The sequence below is a fragment of the Passer montanus genome, unplaced genomic scaffold (genome assembly GCF_014805655.1).
Source record: "Passer montanus isolate IOZ18808 unplaced genomic scaffold, ASM1480565v1 scaffold5, whole genome shotgun sequence".
Taxonomy (NCBI): domain Eukaryota; kingdom Metazoa; phylum Chordata; class Aves; order Passeriformes; family Passeridae; genus Passer; species Passer montanus.
In genome coordinates this window covers 9,541,039-9,557,944 of record NW_024369929.1, presented here as the reverse complement: position 1 = coordinate 9,557,944, position 16,906 = coordinate 9,541,039, and the positions used below count along the sequence as shown (strand labels likewise).

General features: G+C 40.5%; 3 protein-coding genes across 3 annotated transcripts in view; 1 reads left to right on the top strand and 2 right to left on the bottom strand.

Moving 5' to 3' along the window:
• Positions 1–2,133, top strand: part of IL16 (interleukin 16) — a 29,421-nt gene extending 27,288 nt beyond the window's left edge. Inside the window, exons 19-21 of the mRNA XM_039723532.1 lie at positions 191–443; positions 1,320–1,445; positions 1,690–2,133. Coding sequence (XP_039579466.1) covers positions 191–443; positions 1,320–1,445; positions 1,690–1,883 — 573 coding nt within the window. The 3' untranslated portion in view covers positions 1,884–2,133. The remainder of the gene's footprint in view (positions 1–190; positions 444–1,319; positions 1,446–1,689) is intronic.
• Positions 2,134–3,990: 1,857 nt separating this feature from the next.
• Positions 3,991–9,887, bottom strand: STARD5 (StAR related lipid transfer domain containing 5). The gene is made up of 7 exons (XM_039723005.1): positions 9,873–9,887; positions 8,956–9,036; positions 8,803–8,852; positions 8,569–8,701; positions 7,107–7,224; positions 5,978–6,071; positions 3,991–5,450 (listed from the first exon to the last, which is right to left on the bottom strand). Exons 1-7 carry the CDS (start codon positions 9,885–9,887, stop codon positions 5,303–5,305), a joined length of 639 nt encoding a protein of 212 aa, XP_039578939.1. The 3' UTR covers positions 3,991–5,302.
• The window catches only part of TMC3 (transmembrane channel like 3), a 61,167-nt gene continuing 53,964 nt past the window's right edge, over positions 9,704–16,906 (bottom strand). The window contains exons 21-29 of the mRNA XM_039723579.1: positions 16,775–16,903; positions 16,041–16,108; positions 15,591–15,719; positions 14,659–14,769; positions 14,148–14,273; positions 12,701–12,779; positions 12,461–12,503; positions 11,559–11,856; positions 9,704–10,839 (exon numbers count right to left, since the gene is read on the bottom strand). Coding sequence (XP_039579513.1) covers positions 9,999–10,839; positions 11,559–11,856; positions 12,461–12,503; positions 12,701–12,779; positions 14,148–14,273; positions 14,659–14,769; positions 15,591–15,719; positions 16,041–16,108; positions 16,775–16,903 — 1,824 coding nt within the window. The 3' untranslated portion in view covers positions 9,704–9,998. The remainder of the gene's footprint in view (positions 10,840–11,558; positions 11,857–12,460; positions 12,504–12,700; positions 12,780–14,147; positions 14,274–14,658; positions 14,770–15,590; positions 15,720–16,040; positions 16,109–16,774; positions 16,904–16,906) is intronic.

The window sequence follows — 16,906 nt, the reverse complement described above, 5'->3', positions numbered from 1 at the left end:
TGTGCACAGGAAGGCTTCTCCGTGCAAATTTATTCATCCTTCATCCTGAAATGTGATAGAAGCCACTTATTCCTGGCAAAGAATAAAAAATGCACATGGTGTAAAGTGTTAACTAAGGGATTTAGTGATGTCCTTTTTCCTACTCCCTTGTGTGTGTGTGTGTGTGTGTGGTGGCTGGGCTCTTCAATAGGTTCACAAAGTATTTCCCAATGGACTGGCCTGCCAGGAAGGAACTATTCAGAAAGGAGATGAAGTACTCTCCATTAATGGGAAGTGTCTGAAAGGTGCAACTCACAGTGACGCCTCAGCAATCATGCGACAGGCCCGGCAAGCCAGACAAGCTGTTGTTGTCATCAGAAAATCCAAAGATGGAGGAAAAAATCTCAATGTTTCAATCAGCTCTAGTACATCATCAGTAGCAAGTGATGCCTCACAAGAGTCAGGTAAGTTTAGTGGCATTATGTTGCAGCCCCCGCTTGGTAAGTGTTTACTCATCACCTGAAATCCAGGTGCTCATAAAACCAGCAGTGGCTGCATAAATCTGTGAACCCAGATTAAAGACAGCACAGTTAATAAAACATTCCTGAAATATACATTGAAATATTTGAAATAACTTTACTGAAAAGGGAAAGAATTAATGGATTTCTAAAATAAAAGAAGGCCTTAAAAAACCCAAGCATGATTCTCTATGTGGATTTCTGTAGATGTACAAAGATGGTTATTGTAGCACACCATCTAATTGAAGGTATAATGACAACTCCGTGAACAGTGATTCTTTATCCTAATATTGTTGCAAGACTTGTTCTCCATGAAAGAGAATTTCAGTTTGAACAAACAATATGCTATTGTTTGATATAGCAGGTGGCTACATCTGCAACACAGCATGGCCAGAGTTTTGCACATTTCACTTTCAGAATAGTTTTGCGTTTTGATTTGGTTTTGTTTTGTTTTCTAAAGCATGAACTGGAGATCTGTAGCTTGATTTTCATACTGGAAAATAGCACCTTAGTAGTCAATAACAACTTCATAACTAAGATGAAGTCAAATATTTCCCCTAGAGTTTGTTAATTTAACAGATTTTTCTAATTCTAGTAAATGTCTTACGTTTCAATTCTCCCATTAATTCAAACAACTTACTTTCCCCAGCTTCCCAGAGGGCCTTAAAATGACATAATGAGAAATTAAAAGCTTTAGTTTTCTCTTTCATTTGGCAGTTTATAGGACCTTTGCAAACAATCCAAAAGTTAATTTTTTGTTACAGATGTTTGAGCATTTTAGACTGTGTGCTGTCCATGAGGTAACTTTCCATTTGTTTCCAGCCACTGGGGACACAATCTGCACTGTAACTCTAGAAAAAACATCTGCTGGTTTAGGATTCAGTCTGGAAGGAGGGAAAGGCTCTATTCAGGGAGATAAACCCATCGTCATCAACAGGATATTTAAAGGTAAACACACTTAACATGTCCCCAACTCAAGTAGATTTGTGGGGTTCATAACTGACTGCTGATACCTAACTGTGGAAATGTCATTTTTTCAAATGCAGCATTATATTGTTTGGTGTCAGTAACCTGTTGCCTGCTGGGACCAGGTGGTTTATAGCAAACATGCTGGTGATCCATTCACTACTAAGTGAAAGATCCATTAAAGTTTCCTCCACAGAATTAAAGGAAATTCATTTTCTGTCCCCAGGGACTGCACTGGAGCAGAGCAGCCCTGTTCAGCCTGGCGATGAGCTCCTACAAGTGCACACAACTGCCATGCAGGGACTCACCCGTTTTGAGGCGTGGAATGTAATCAAGGCATTACCTGATGGGCCCATCACAGCCATCATCAAGAGGAAGAATCGCAGCTCTGTTACCAGCAAGTCATCCAAAACTTTGTAAGAGGAGGGATTAGACTACTGCCAGTATTCAAACAAAGGATTTTATTGCCTGCAGGCACTTGGCTGCCTCAGCAAGATACTCAGAAAGCACCCATGAGGAGTACACTGGATCTTACTGCCAGTTACAGAGAAAACTGTTAATCTGGGATTAACTAAAACATGCAGGAAACGGGCATGATTCTTATTTCAAACAGATGTTACAAAGTGTATAATTAGAAAATAATGACTTTGTTAATAATATAGTGGTTGTAATAAAATATGTCACAGCTATAGTACTCTCCTATTTTAAGCTATTAATTTAGCAGGGATCACAAGCAGATCCTGTGTTGAATTTTCAGTGCTACTCTCCAAGTCCTGATCCTTACCTTACCATCCCAGCAACAAGAAATGTGTCTATAAGCCTACAATTAAACACTGCCTTAGAGAATGGGTAGGGCAGAGAAAGGGGTTGCAGTTTTGTGTCAAAACAACATTCCCTAGAAAACTCCAGCTTTCCTATTAAAAACACAGAACATTCAGGACAGCCAAAACCTGTAAAAGTGACTTTCTACTAGCAGCTGACAGAGCCATCTCAACTGCAGCAGGCAAACACAGGGTGGAAAGGAGTTCTCATGGTATTCCAAGGCCCAGGCAGGAAGCTGAGGGTAATGTAGTGGGAGTTTTCTTAACCTTCCTCTGGCCAGAGGTCTCAAGAGGACTACAGCAGGAGAATAACAAGGCCGTTCAGAACAAAATCTTACCTTCTAACAACACGTTTTTCTTCTAAATGTCTGTTAATTTTGTACATGAAAGTGCCAGTGAGAGTAATTGTGAATCCAAGTACTTCTGAACTGAAATACTTATTCTGGAAAGGCTAAATAACTTGGAGACAAATCTATGCTTCAAACACTTGTTCCTATATGCACTGTATGGAATTCTACCAGCAGCACTGGTACCTATGGCAAGATGGTGTCTCATGCACTCCCTTGGTCTTGACTTGCTTCATTAAAGGGAGAGAGAGGCAAGGGCAGGATGGAAGTAGTGACTCCCCAGCTGAGAGCCAGATGGCTGATCTGGTGATTGTCCTTGGCTGCTCACGTTCCCAGAGATGGGAATTTTCTGTACTCTTCTTTGGTTATCTAATTTCACTGGGAAGAAGTTAAGGAGCTCAGAAGCTGTTTTCCATACACTTAACACAATGCCTCAAAACCAGCAATTAAAAGAAAGGGAAGGCGGATAGGCAGGAGAAGTTATTAAGTCCAGGCATTGAACTTGCTGTGGCCTTTTCTCACAAGACAACTGTAAATTAATCCTTGAAAGAACATTCTTGACAAGCCATCTGTCCCCACACTTCCAAACACTCAGCTGAGCTCTCTTTCCCAAAAAATAACCTCTATGTCAAAAAAAAATTTACTAGTTGGGTAGAAACTGAGATAAGAGAAAACGTGAGAGTAAATCTTATACTTTTTTGAACTGGTACCTACACAGAAGTCTTTGCCAAAACATTTCCAACTTCAATTTGGCAGGGCAGAAGACTGAATATGAAGGGCTCTTAATTTCTGGATAGAAGGTGATGGGTACTCAAAAAAGGGTTCTTAAATTATTCCATGAAGTGTTCACCACCTTTATTGCTCAAAGCAATCGAAATTATAAATAGCTAATAAAAAGACACATTATCTGCAAAAATAATATGCATTACTTGCAGAAAAAAATGAGTGCTGACCTCAGCTGCACTTCTTGAACTTTCTGCTAATTAAATTCATGATAATCCTGGCAAGACTTGCCAAGATATTATAATTCATGCCTAAAAATTTCAGCACACTTACAAAAATATGCATAAGCCTCTGTAGTATCAAGGCCCACATCTCTTCTCAGTGAACTTGTTATTCTTCCTAAGTATAGAAAGCAGCAATTAGAAATAAAGATCAGCCAAAGCCAGAGAACCTTGAGGGTAAGTGTTCTCACTGAAACACCTCTTCCCTAGGTAGTGGACATCATCAGGAAAGGATGTTCCCCTCTCTTTGCCTTAAATTCAGAGAGATGCTGGAGGTCTAAGCAGCTGTTCAGCTTCCCTGATGGCCAGAAAAGTGTATGAGGAACCATTTCAAAGGATGATTCAGGAAAAACAATAAGATGTAGCACAAAAAATATTTATTTCACCACACTCACACAGGTTTTTACATCTTTGTATACAAAGGAGACTGGACTAAAAGCTATTTCCTTGAAAAACCAGTCCATTGGGTGAGGGTTACAGTGGGAAACTTACTGTGCAAGTCCATGCCCTATACCAAAGATTAAAAAAATAGAGGCAGAAAGCAGAGCATATTAACCTTGTTAAATAATCAAGTCACCACAGTAAAATCACAACCTGCATTTAACTTCCTCATTCAGCAATTATTTTTACTTTTGTAATTATATGTAATCCATCACAATGTCTGACATTCCTGCAGCAACCAGCACCATAGATATCTCTTAAAATGGACACACCTTGGCACAAAAATCAGGTGCTGATTTCCCAATGTAATGTTGGGAGACAAACCAGTCTTAGAAAAAAAGCAACGTCCTTGTGGCCTGTCAAGGCAAAGCTAATTAAAAGGTTATTTACCCGTTAAAACCTCTCCCCACAGGAAACCAAAACCATTCAAATATAGTTCAAAATGGTCATTTCATATGCCTTTTAAAAATGGCAGTTAAAGTGCTTAATCCTCTTTATTTATTGCCTCTACATTGGTGCAGTCTGTGTCATGAACCACTGGTTCTGGTACCAGAGAGGGGAAAGGGAGTGTCTACCTGCCAGCCCACACACCTGTGCATTCATTAGCACTGCTGGACCTTGACCTAAAAAAAAGCACTTGAGGCATATTTACCATCAATATTGATGTCTGCTGGAACAAACAAGTTAAATCCTCTACATAATCCCATTTGCTCTGGCTTTCACAATGTGCTGGCTGGACCCACTGAGGGTTTTAGCAGCTCCAGGAGTGCTGGTAGCAGGAGGGATACATCTTTTGGGAAACATTTTTCCACAGGAATCTACTGGGAGTTTCAGAGACCAAACAGAGCTGACCTGCACCTGGCTGTGGTGCTAAGTTGATTTTAGAAATGCTTCACTCCACAGACACTGACAAAGAGTGGGCAAGAACAGATCCAGTACATCTGTCTTCTCCCTGCAGTCACCACTGCTGCCTCCAGGATTCTTCCAGCCTTGGGTATGGTATTTTTCTAATCATTAAAGTGAATATTTTCATATTACATAAGAATGCATTGTTCTGCATGGAGTCAGACAGAAAATGCTGTTTTAAAATGTACAGTCCATTGTTTCATGTCATCTTTTTTACTATCTTAGCAGATAGAAAAGCCCTGAGACCAACTTTGTATTTTTACCCACGAGCTGACAGGTTGCTTCCTACCCTCAGCTGGTGATGTCAGCAACTCATCTTGTCATGCTTTTAATGCCTTAACAGCTTTGGTCAGGTTGCTGTAAAATCCAGATATGCTAGATGGAAAAAAGGAATCCACCACTGTCTGGGGAAGATAGCCACCAAGATCCGTCTGAAAGAAAGTGAGGAGCTCAGTCCTGTTTGGCTCTCTGCAAAGACAATGAAAGTGATTTTATAGACAGCAGTTTAAGAGCATTAAGAACTTTTCAGTGACTCTTACTTGTATTAGAATAGATACTTCCAAAAGCTTTTCTTTTTTTTTAAACAAAACAGACAAATTTCAGTGAATGTCACTACAAAATTAAAGTTTATCTAGGCCCTAATTAGCTACATGATTGTGTCTATAAATTATGGAAATCAACTAGATAATAATTTACCAAAAATTAAGACCATACTTGTGTTTTGCTGAATTTCTAAATTTCAAGAGGTCAGGGAGAATTGCACCATGATAACAGTTTCTGTAATATTAAAGACTTCCCTCTAGGAAATGAAGATAAACTAATTCGTTGCACAAAAATGAGAACAAGAACACTCAGTCATAATGATTACTGGGAAGGCAGAAATATACCAGTGCCAAGAGGTTACAGGTCACATGTGGCCACATACACATAAACACACCACACAATGGATAAGGAGGGCTTAAGAATTTATAACATTCAAGCAGGATGTTTCTTACCCTGGAACAGGTATGCAGAAACAGCCACAAGGATAATTAAAACCTCTCACAAAATTTGGTTGAGGAGGACACAGCGGGTGCTCCACATTGGTGGCTAAAAGAAAAAGCATTGAAGGAAAATGTCATTCTTCCAGAAAACAGGAAAGAGTCATTGGTAGGCAAAACTCCAGATGGGAAACAAACTCACTATTCAAAATGTATTTAAAAAGAACTGCAGTACAACTTCTTCAGTGTGGGTCTGAGAAGCGGTCAGAAAAGACTTTAAAAGGAACTACCCTGGCCTTACAATGGGGAAATCAAAGAAGTGCTGAATTTAGAAGCAATTGTTACTGAGCTCTGAAGAAGGAAGCATTGACATTTGACACAGTTTCATCGAGCCCATGTTGTCTGAGGGCATTGCTTTTCTTCAGAGGTCATTTGAGCTGCTTCCAACAAATCCAGGTCACATAGATACATCACTTGGCTGCTGAAAAGCTGCACTCTAGCAAGCATGTCAATTCCTGACAAGGCTTTTCTGAACAGGATAGGAAAATGGCACACCCGAACAGTGGGGCAATAAAAGCTCAGACCTGCAATAGTTAAACAACAGAATGCAAGTGAAAAAACAAATAAACATACTTTTGTACAGTGGCAGCCCCTTAAATATCAGCACCTTTTTTCTTTCATAAAACCAATTATTTTCACATACAGGAGTGGTACATTTATTCAATGGCTTCCCTGAACTCCGTGCAGAAAATGTTAAAACAGGATTTAGCCTAAATGAGACTCCTTTTAAAAAGTTCTGTAAATTCTGAAAACAACAAAAAAAACCACACTCGAAATACTCCAGAATTTAACAGTAAATTAAATACTTATTCAATCTCAAAAGGATAGCAAGGGAACAAATCATAGGCCAGTCCTATCATTATCTGAGTCCTAAGATGATTTATATACGCTGGAAACAACAATGTAGAGAGATTACCATTTTTCCCTTCTGATTAAGATCAGGTCAACAACTACTGAACAGCTTGTTACTTAGTTTTAATTTTATGGGTTTTTTTTTCTGGTAGCTTTATTTTATAGTTGTTTCCAGTAGCCCTTGGTTATCTCCAAATGTAACATGAACCTGTTCAGAAGACAAGTGCCTCACCAGCAGACTGCATAGTCCCATCTTCGTATTGCTTCATCACTACTACATCCACAAATTCCCTGGGTGAAATAACCCTCATGCAAGCTGAAGGGGTTGTGGTTCTGCATATAGAGACAGTCTGGAAATCACAGAACAGTTATGTCAGTTGATGCTTTCAAAAGTACAGCAGAAAAATCCCTATACTTTCTGGCACTCTTCTAGTTATACTTTCTAAACTCCATCAAGGTGTTCCATGTGCTTTGTTGAACAAACTGTAAATCAGCACAATCAAAAGGCACTACCATGATCAATCAAGACAGGAAAAAAACAGTGACAAGGCATTGCTTCCATGTTCAGAGGGGACACGTACCACAAGGGATGCTGAAATGCAAATCTGGCACATCTGTGCTCCCAGGAGAGTTAAAACCCTTGTCCTCCCCAGGACACTAGCAAAGACGACTTCTTTGTGTAGTATACACAGGATACAACTTGATAACCCAGTTTGTTTCCCTGCACAACATTAACCCTACCATCTGCTTCCCTGATTGGCTCCCAAACAGAAACTGGCGAGTCGGTGAATTTCAAGTGGCAGGCTGCAGCATTTCTGAACTTGTCTATAATGAATACTGAATGCCTACAGGATTTCCCCAAGAAAAATAAACTTCCTGGAACTTCCACAAACATTTCAGGGACTTGATTGTGTTTGCACCTGGCTGCCTCTGAGCACATACGACCACTTCAGATTGGGAATCTAAATCCAACGCCCTTCTGATTTTCCCACATGCTTTAAAAAGAAGGAATCAGACTGTACAAGTGTGGCAGCAGAAGCTGCTGGCTCATACACAGCCCTGCTCATCTGTCTGCTCAGAGTGCAACATCTCCATTTTAATGACAGATGCAAAGCACTGGCTGCTGAGGCCAGCCAAAGGCAGGCTGTGATGTGCAGGGCAGAGCGTCACTGCTGCCATGGTGAAAGATGGGGCCTGAATTGATGCCTGATGACGTGAATGCTTCACTGCTTAGCTAAGTCTGTGTACTCTGTAAACCTCCTCGTCCCTCACACTGAGCTTGCCAAAAACAATCGTGCTTAGCTTGATTTTGTAGCATTAACAACAACGTGGTGCAGGAATCTTTAATGTCAAATATTTAAAGTTATACATACATATATATGTCATACATTTGCATATTCACAGTATTTACCCAATAATGATTTTCCTTTCCTTTCAAGAAGATAAGCTATCGCATACACACACACACATATATATGTATATATATGTATATATGTATGTATGTTAATAAAATGTATAAAATTCATGGAAAAGGATAAAGAAAAAAACCAAAACAAAAAAGGGAAAGGTTTCTTAACCCAGCATCACTCAGCTGATCCAGCCCGAAACACAGTACAACTTAAGACTCACTAGATCCCTGCACGTAACATCGGCTGTCTCATAAGGCCCAACAGCAGAGCTTTTAAGGAACTTACATCACTGATGGCTTCGATGACCTCGAAGTCCTTCACGTTTTGGTCCCACTTGGTCCTGAGCCCGCCGGCCACCGGCTTGATGCACTCCCAGACATTCTGCGGGCTGGCGGGCAGGATGCCCTCTCCCCTGTACCTGCGGGGGAGCAAACGAAACCGAACCGCGCTGCTCGACCCTGCCTGGCCCCGGCAGCACCGCGGGCAGAACCCCGCGCCTCGGGAACCAGCCGTACTCACAGATTGCCAGCGAACTCCGCCGAGGGTCTCCAGGACACCGCGACCTCACCCTGCGGGACGGGAAGCGTTCAGTCCCCGGGCCGGCTCCCGCCCGTCCCCGCCGCAGCCCCCCGACCCACCGTGCTGCGGCAGCCCCGCCGGCCCCCGACCCACCGTGCTGCGGCAGCCCCGCCAGCCGTCGGGGTCCCGGCGGTAGAGCTGCAGCTGCTCGGCCGCCGCCTCAGCGCCCCTCACCTGAGGGTGACGCCGGCCCGGCCTGGCCGCGCCTCACGGGACAGCGGGCGCGGGGCTGGGGACCGGCAGAGCCCGGGGAAGGCACTGCGGGATGTGGTAACGTGTGCGGGATCGGAGGCGGAGCGGTGCTGCCTCGGAGATGGGGCCGCCCCGCAGTCGTCACTGGTGTGATCCCATCCCAGTGACGCGGAGAGAAACAAGCGCAAAACCAACCAAGCAATGTTCAGTATCTAAAGGAAGTGCGAAATTGCAGTGCTGTGTGAAAGACGGGATAGAATTTGGAAACTACGAGTAATGAAGTGAAGTAATGAAGTCTCCATTTCTAAAGGCCACGGATCGAAAGTTTACCCCTGAGAAGTTTACCAGGCTGGTCTGAGGCTGACCAGAAAATTAATAGAGGATCTAGGATTTAATCTAGAAGTCTGACTCACGTTGTCAAATAACTCCCCTATCCATGTGATGCACTCTAAAGAAACTCAGTTAACATTTTTTCCGGATTTGTTTGGGCCACAGCATATTCAAATCAGGCACATCAAGATCTACTCCAAGTAGCAACTTGTAGTAGTTTGCAGGAAGCTGATTCCCTGCTGAATTTATTCAGGAAGCATCTTCAGCTCTGGCTGCATCAGATAAAACCAGCCTCATCTGATGTATTTTTGTACTGGTTTAATTGAAGTGCTCCAAGTACATGGCTTTTGATTTTCCACTAGGCAGAGATTTGACAGTGTAACAGTAGGGAATAAATTGGAATAACCTTCTTTTCTAAAATTTGTGACATATCAGTTGTGATATAAAAGCAAGGTACGACAAAGAGTAAAACACAAGGCTTTCCCCACCTCGAATGGCTGCATACACTATTCTTACAAAAACTACATCACAGTTACTCTGACAGACCTCCAACAGCAAGTAAAGTACAACTGCACATACACTGGCTCAAAACACAAGGAGGCTGTGGCACTTTCTCAGACATTTGAGCACACCAGTTCACTAGGCTCAGACATACTTAGATTAACACTGTTTTTAGGTTTCTTTTTGGTGAGTTTTGCTCCAGTTTTTGGATACTTGTCCTTGGTATGAATGACCTGGATGTACTGGTCATTGCTGCTGTTCTGCGGATCACTGCTGGATTCAATGGAAATGGAATCAGACTCGGTTAGAGATTGCTCCAGCTTTTGCTTTGATTTTGGTTTCACACGTGGCTCAGGATAGTTCAGGTGTACTTTCTTGTAAGCATATGGAGGCCTGTCCAGGTCCAGCTCAAAACCATCATCCCAGGATTTGTAATGCACTCTGGCTAGATCTTTGCTCATTAGAACGTGGCCATCAGCGCGATCCCCAATGTAAAACCGTGATGCTGGGCGCAGGTCAGACAGCGAGCGAGGGCGATGGGATCTGTTCATGAATTCTTTCTCAAGTTCTTCTTCATCCTCCTCATCTTCACTGGGATGAGGGGAATACATCTGGTGTGGTGTCCGAACCACATATCGTCTGATGTGGCGTGGATACAGCTCAATAATGTCTCCTGATTCCTCCTTTCTGAAATGCCTTTGGAGTCGGGAGGTAGAACGGAGCGATTTTTTGCGGGGCTCATTTTCATTAACCAGAAAATACCTGGTAGCATATGGTCTACATCCCAAAAATACAGGAGCCCCAGCCCCAAGGGCATCCGAATTTACCTGCCTAATGGCTTTTCTGAAGAGAGGGTCAGAGTGAACGTCTTCAGTGTGCTTTTTGAAAGTCACTGGTGTGTAGGGCTTTGTTTTGCACAGCTCACTCGCACTCCTATGAACAACACTTGGGTATCTTTAGGAAGGAGGAAAAAGAGAAGAAGTATTGATAGACACACTTATCAATTAATGGAATTGAAACATATAAAAGAATTCACTGCTCTGGAAGTCAAAGACTAGGTTGAAAAAGTGGAGATTATCATATCTCCACTGTTCCAAATTTTTAGAACCGTTTTGAGAAACATACCCTAGAAATTAGGAGATATATTTGTACTTCTTTAGGAAAAGGTAACACAAGTGTCTTCTCAAGTTATATTCCCTTTTTGTTTTCTTACTGTTCTGGGAATTCTTTATCCACTTGGAAAAAACCCAGCAGATAGTTTAAAGCATCCATCTACTGATATGCCAGACTGGTTGTATAACTAAAGCTACATAGACATTCTGCAGAGAGTTCCTTCACTCTGTAATTGTTTCGTTCATGGAGATGGTATCCTGCACAAAGTATTTTAGTTATGTGCCTGAGGGCAAGTCTAGTATTTACCTTTGCTTGAGCTCTGTGTAAACTCCATCAGCTACATCTTTCAAAAGGTTTATAATCCCATCTCTGTTAAAGGAGAATTAAGGATGTGATATCACCAACGATACCAGTAGTACCCATGAATGAATCTGCTTTTGAAAAATTCCTCTATTGTCTTACAGCTCCAGACAGTCTGAATGCACAGCTGTTTTGTAAATAAACAGGTATGGCATGGAGCTGCTGCAATAAATACCATTTCAAAACCAAAGCAGTCTTACCTGTTTGTGATATGATCATTTCTTGCTTTCTGCACACTTGACACAGAGGGAGCTGGTGTTAAAGAGGTCGAAGTTGTGGGAGTTGCATTGGCAGGTCTCACAACATCAGTTGTTGGTACAGCTTGAGGCACAGACTGGGAAATGGTTTGTATTCTGGTGCCTTTGCTCACAGGAGATTCAAAGTTCAAGACGCTGCCATTCTTTCGGGGTGTTGAGGAGCGAACAGAAGACTCCTGGCTGATAATATCAGTTTCTTGCTCTGGTCTTTTGTCATTAGCATCCATATTTTGGATTCTGGCTAGAAAACAGAAATTAATATAGCAACATTCCAGGTCTCTACATTTAGAAACTGCTGTACAAATTCAGTGGCTTGCATTCCCTTTTCAGTTAGGGATCCAATGCCAATAGAACTCCCTATGTTCAGAAAAGAGAAACTGGTGTTACACTGGGAGACTTGGTGATAAAGGGGTAGATCTTCATACTACAGTACATGGCAGATGGAGTACTGGGGACACAGAAAAAACACTGAATATTGCACTGTAGGATCCCAAAAGAAGCAACAAGCCAATTTTTCTTCTCCCTACCAGCCTCTGAATTGCATGCAAAGTCTGAGATTATTTGAATCATAAAAGATGCATCCCAGTTTCTTCCCTGTTGGTGATAAAAGGAGGAAAATACCCAGTCCAAAGATTCCACATGAATTCAGGTTTAAACAATGCACAGTATCTTTCAGTGTTGCCAAAGTCAAACTGAGCTCAGAAACCATCTAAAGGGAAGATTCTACAGGAAATACAGTTTTAAAAAATGTAATTTTACTTCCCTATATGTATGCGAAATCAAAATGGGTTTATATCCATCCAGTGATTTGTTAATAGTGGCATTTCTAAAGGTCACCAACTTACCTACTGCCATCTGAACCACCTTCTTCTTGTCTTCAGTTCTTTCCTAAAATGCATTCAGAAGAATGAGGATTTGTAAATTATTATGGATTAGAGAATAAATCCCCCGCTCTGTAGGGATGAAAAATATAAGATTTGTTTTACACTTTGAAACACTAGAAGTAACTTTGGAGATTTAATTAGGCTCATGCTTTACTGAAGACCCCTCAAATTACATGTAAAAGTGCTTTTCACCATACTTACCGTTTGTATCTTCATTCTCAGTTGATTGTTGGTGAATTTTAATGATCTTGCAATACTTTGTAGGTAGTAGATTAGCATGCTGGAAGTGAAAGGGGTGATATGAGTCACTTCAGACATTCTTGACAGTTTCTTTTTGAGGGTTTATAGGTCAAAATGATGTACAAGTTCAGCTGCTGCTCTGTAGCATTTCCTTATATTGTAATAATGGCTTACAGCCTTCTTTCAAGCAAACATAGGTGAAAGAAATGACACTGAAAACAGATTTAACAGCAGTTCTAATTTCACCTATGTTTTTTGCAGGCATTTTCATTGTGTGTGTAACCTGGAATGCACTTCCAATTGGTTTTGGGTTTTTTTTGTTGGTTGGTTTTGTTGTTTGTTTTTTTTTTTATTCTAGACAAATAATTTTGACAGACATTGTTTTGTGTTTCTTTCCCAGTCCAAGGTTACAGAACAGGGACGCCATTGTTACAGTTGAGTTTGCACAACCATACCAATGCAATTATGTTGGCTGGCTGAAATAACACCTTGTTTACCGTGGCACAGATGAGATCAGATCCTGGCAGATTATGGCCTGGCATAATGGATTGCACTGGCTTTCAGTCAATGTCTTATAGCTAGATTTCACACCACAAACAATTACATATGTGCTTAGCTGTCAGTTTGAAGCAGTCAAAAGGAATAATTAAATTTGTAAATATTACATGGCTGGGACCTTAGAGGAAAAAGTTACAAATAAGAAGTGTTGCTTTGGTCTTTCTGATTTGAAAAGCCACCGGTGGGACAAACTCTGCCTTTGTCTGCAGTTTATACAAGAAGAAAATGGTACAAAGATACAAGCAAAACAAAATAGAACTTTTCAGAGAAGCAAAGTGAATTTCAAACAGCCCAAAATCAATATTATTTCCCAACTGTGAACAATTATTTCTAATCCAAATAAGAAAAGACTTCCACTGGAGAGTCTGCAGCAAGTTATATTAAATTAACACTTAAGAGCATACCATCATAATTGATTTATCTTGTCATAAATCAGGATGACTGAGTAGCTTCTTTAAACGACAGACTGAGCCCTGTTCACTGTCAGAAACTGAACTAATGACTATGAATAAATGGAAAATTTATTTCTAAGGAGCTCTTAAGAGAGAAGAGGTTCTTCAACTTCCTGGAGCCATCAGCACTGCAAGCCTTGACACAATGCAGTGAACATGCCCTAACAAAGTATCCCAGAAGGAGGAATTCCTTTTGACAGTCTTTTTAACAGTCTTTCACTCCTGTCTGGTCCATATACCACACATTCAGTGAGGTGTTGGAATTGTTGTTTCATTTATGCTTAATGAAACTACAACAGTGCAGTGTTTGTTCCTCAGTATCTACATCTGAGTCTCCAGAGATAAAGCCAGTATTAATACAATCAATTTAACCTGCCTACACAAACCAAAGTACTTACAATAACAGTAGCAGTGCAGGGAGGACAACCACGGGACTGCTGATGTAAGTAATCACTGTGTTGAACCATGTGGGAAAATCATTTTGAATCGTTTCAGAAACAATATCATATATTTTTTCTTGACCACTATAGGAGGTGTGGGAGGAAAAAAAAAAAGTAAAATTAAGTTGTAATGAATCCTGAGTATATTGTTAAGCAGTGTTGCACTGAATAATAAACAAGCTTGGAGGATGCTTGGATGAAGCCACAAGACAGTGATGTTTGGGAGGTTGCTCAGTGGCACATTACATTATGTAAATATAAACAAACTAAATTGTGTATATAAAGCAAATCAACTCAGAACTTTGACCTATTCACCTTATTAAACCATAAACAATAAAATATTGGTAGCAGAAAAGCATTGTCCTCTCAACTTGTTTTGAATTTACATCTGTAATTTGCGTATTATGAAACATAGTAAGTTTATTGTAAGAAGGAGAAATAAAATCTTCATTGGTCCATTATACCTTACCTGAAGGGGCCACAGCTTAAGGATGGCTTATATCGGGCAATAGCAAAAATTGTTGGTAACATGCACAAGAACAGCATAAACAGCAACATGGCCAAGTAGAAATTATTTGATCTGTAAGAAGATGTAACATGTTTCAGATTATACTTGTCAGAGAGAAAACCGGAGACAACATAAAAGGTGCAAGTCTGGACCTATCCAGTCCAAGATCAACATGTCTGAAAGATTAAAATCATTCTGCCGTAATTAGAAAGTCTGAACAGAGATGGTTTAAACAGACTCTTAATGATCAAAATTCTGTTTGCACTGCTTTCCAGATACCACTGCTGCAGCCAGAGAACTGCTTACTGCACCCTTTGACAAAAGCTGCCCTTACTGCCCAGGTGTCTTGGGGGAGAAAAAGAATAGCATCAGAAGTCTATTAATCTTAAGAAAATATTAGAAATTAATTATTATTAAGAATTAAAGATGCCCAAAATTATTTCCATTTTGAAAAAACAATTAAAATATTCATCATGATAAAAAAAATGAGGAAATTTGTTGTGCCATGCAATGGACAAAAGCAGATATTGCACAGCTTTTAAAGAGAGAAACATCAAGAAATAGGACTTGCAACAGGTAACACATATAGGTTATTGTGCTCTGCCAGATTTGTATGGAAATAAAGCATTTATGTTAGGCCATAATAGCTATTTAGGAACATTCCTTGACATATTTTTGGCTCTTGCACATCTTCAACTACCCTGCTTCACAAACCCTCCAGATTCTCATTAACTATGTCTTTTTTCCTCAGACCTTTGCTATGAGTGTTAGTGTGAAATTTGATTGTCAACTTTTAGAGCTGAAATCTCCTGTAGTTTTCTTCATATTGATGAAAGCTATTTCTCTGATTGCATTTGATTTTTTCCTTCTCTTTCATTCTCATTCTGACTCACCGAGATGCTCTGAAAACCTGCTGGTGTGGTACATTGCATGTCAGCACAGCCCAGCTCCTCAGGTACATGAGTCCAATCAACTTGAGTACATTGAATGCTGGTAAGCAAGGTGAAAAGAAAGCTCCCATCCTGGAAAAATCATATAATATCAATCATATCATATCATGGCAGTGCTCAGTGTTGCCAGAAGCCCTTTTTACAGCATAGAATAGAATAGAATAGAATAGAATAGAATAGAATAGAATAGAATAGAATAGAAGAATAGAATAAAAAAAACCCCAAACCTCACACCAGGTAAACAGATTAATAGCTCACTATTAACAGATGATCTCTTTTATATAAAAAGACTACCCTGTCAATATCCTAATTAAAAAGGTTTCATTTAAATAATCAGATTTACTTAACAATCAGCCAACAAAGGACAAGAAAAAACACATGAGGATTACATACCAGATCATTCCTTGGTTGTAGACCAAATGCAATACGTTCTCTGCAATTTTGAATTCTCCATACTCTGGCTACAAGAAGCACAGTGTAAAATGAATACCTTTATCTTAATCTTGTTTTCAGGACATTTATTAGGCACATTTGACTGAATCAGTTTACAGACAGTACATGGCCTAAAACATCCAGATCAAATACCAGTTGCTTTCAGGCAGTGGGAACACAGCAGAACGTACTCTGCAGCCAGGGATTAAACAAATTTATTCCTCTCTAGTTTACTTCACATGTTTAAGGACAAACAGTCCACAGCTTTCACACCAACACCTTCTTGCTAACCAAGTATTACCCACCGTAATTTTTTTAGAGGGCTGTGTGGTGTTGGTTACTGTTTCTTGGACCACTGTCTGCATTAGGTAAAGATACAGCTGCAGAAAAGAGGATGTGGGCAACAACTACATGCCCTGTGTGTCACCTTAGACTGTGGGAACTGCTCTATGATATTATTTAGTGAAAACCAAAAATTTTTGCATCAGAGCCATGTGAGTAGGCTTGAGAAAAACATTAATCTCAACACTTATTCTGTACCCTCCAATTTAAACTCAGTGTGAGCTGTGCCTTTCTAGACGTGTGCTACCGAGAAATTATTCATCTGCAGAAAGACTTTAAGGACATTTAATACTGAGGGAAGGAGCCTACCCATCTTCAACATCTTAGCTTGATAAAATAAGGATTGTACTTACAAACTTGCTTTCTAGATCCCAGCACCAGCAATCACTCAGATACCGGACACACAGTCCACGGAAAAAATCAATTAGCAGGATGCTTGCAACTGTGAAAATCATGTCGATAATTGAAAGCTTGAGCATCTCCTG

Coding starts and splice junctions, on each gene's coding strand:
- STARD5 (XM_039723005.1), bottom strand. Junction 8,702..8,802: donor GCGGAGTTCGCTGGCAATCT/GTGAGTACGGCT, acceptor GCTCCCCCGCAG/GTACAGGGGAGAGGGCATCC. Junction 6,072..7,106: donor TGGGACTATGCAGTCTGCTG/GTGAGGCACTTG, acceptor TTTTTCTTTTAG/CCACCAATGTGGAGCACCCG.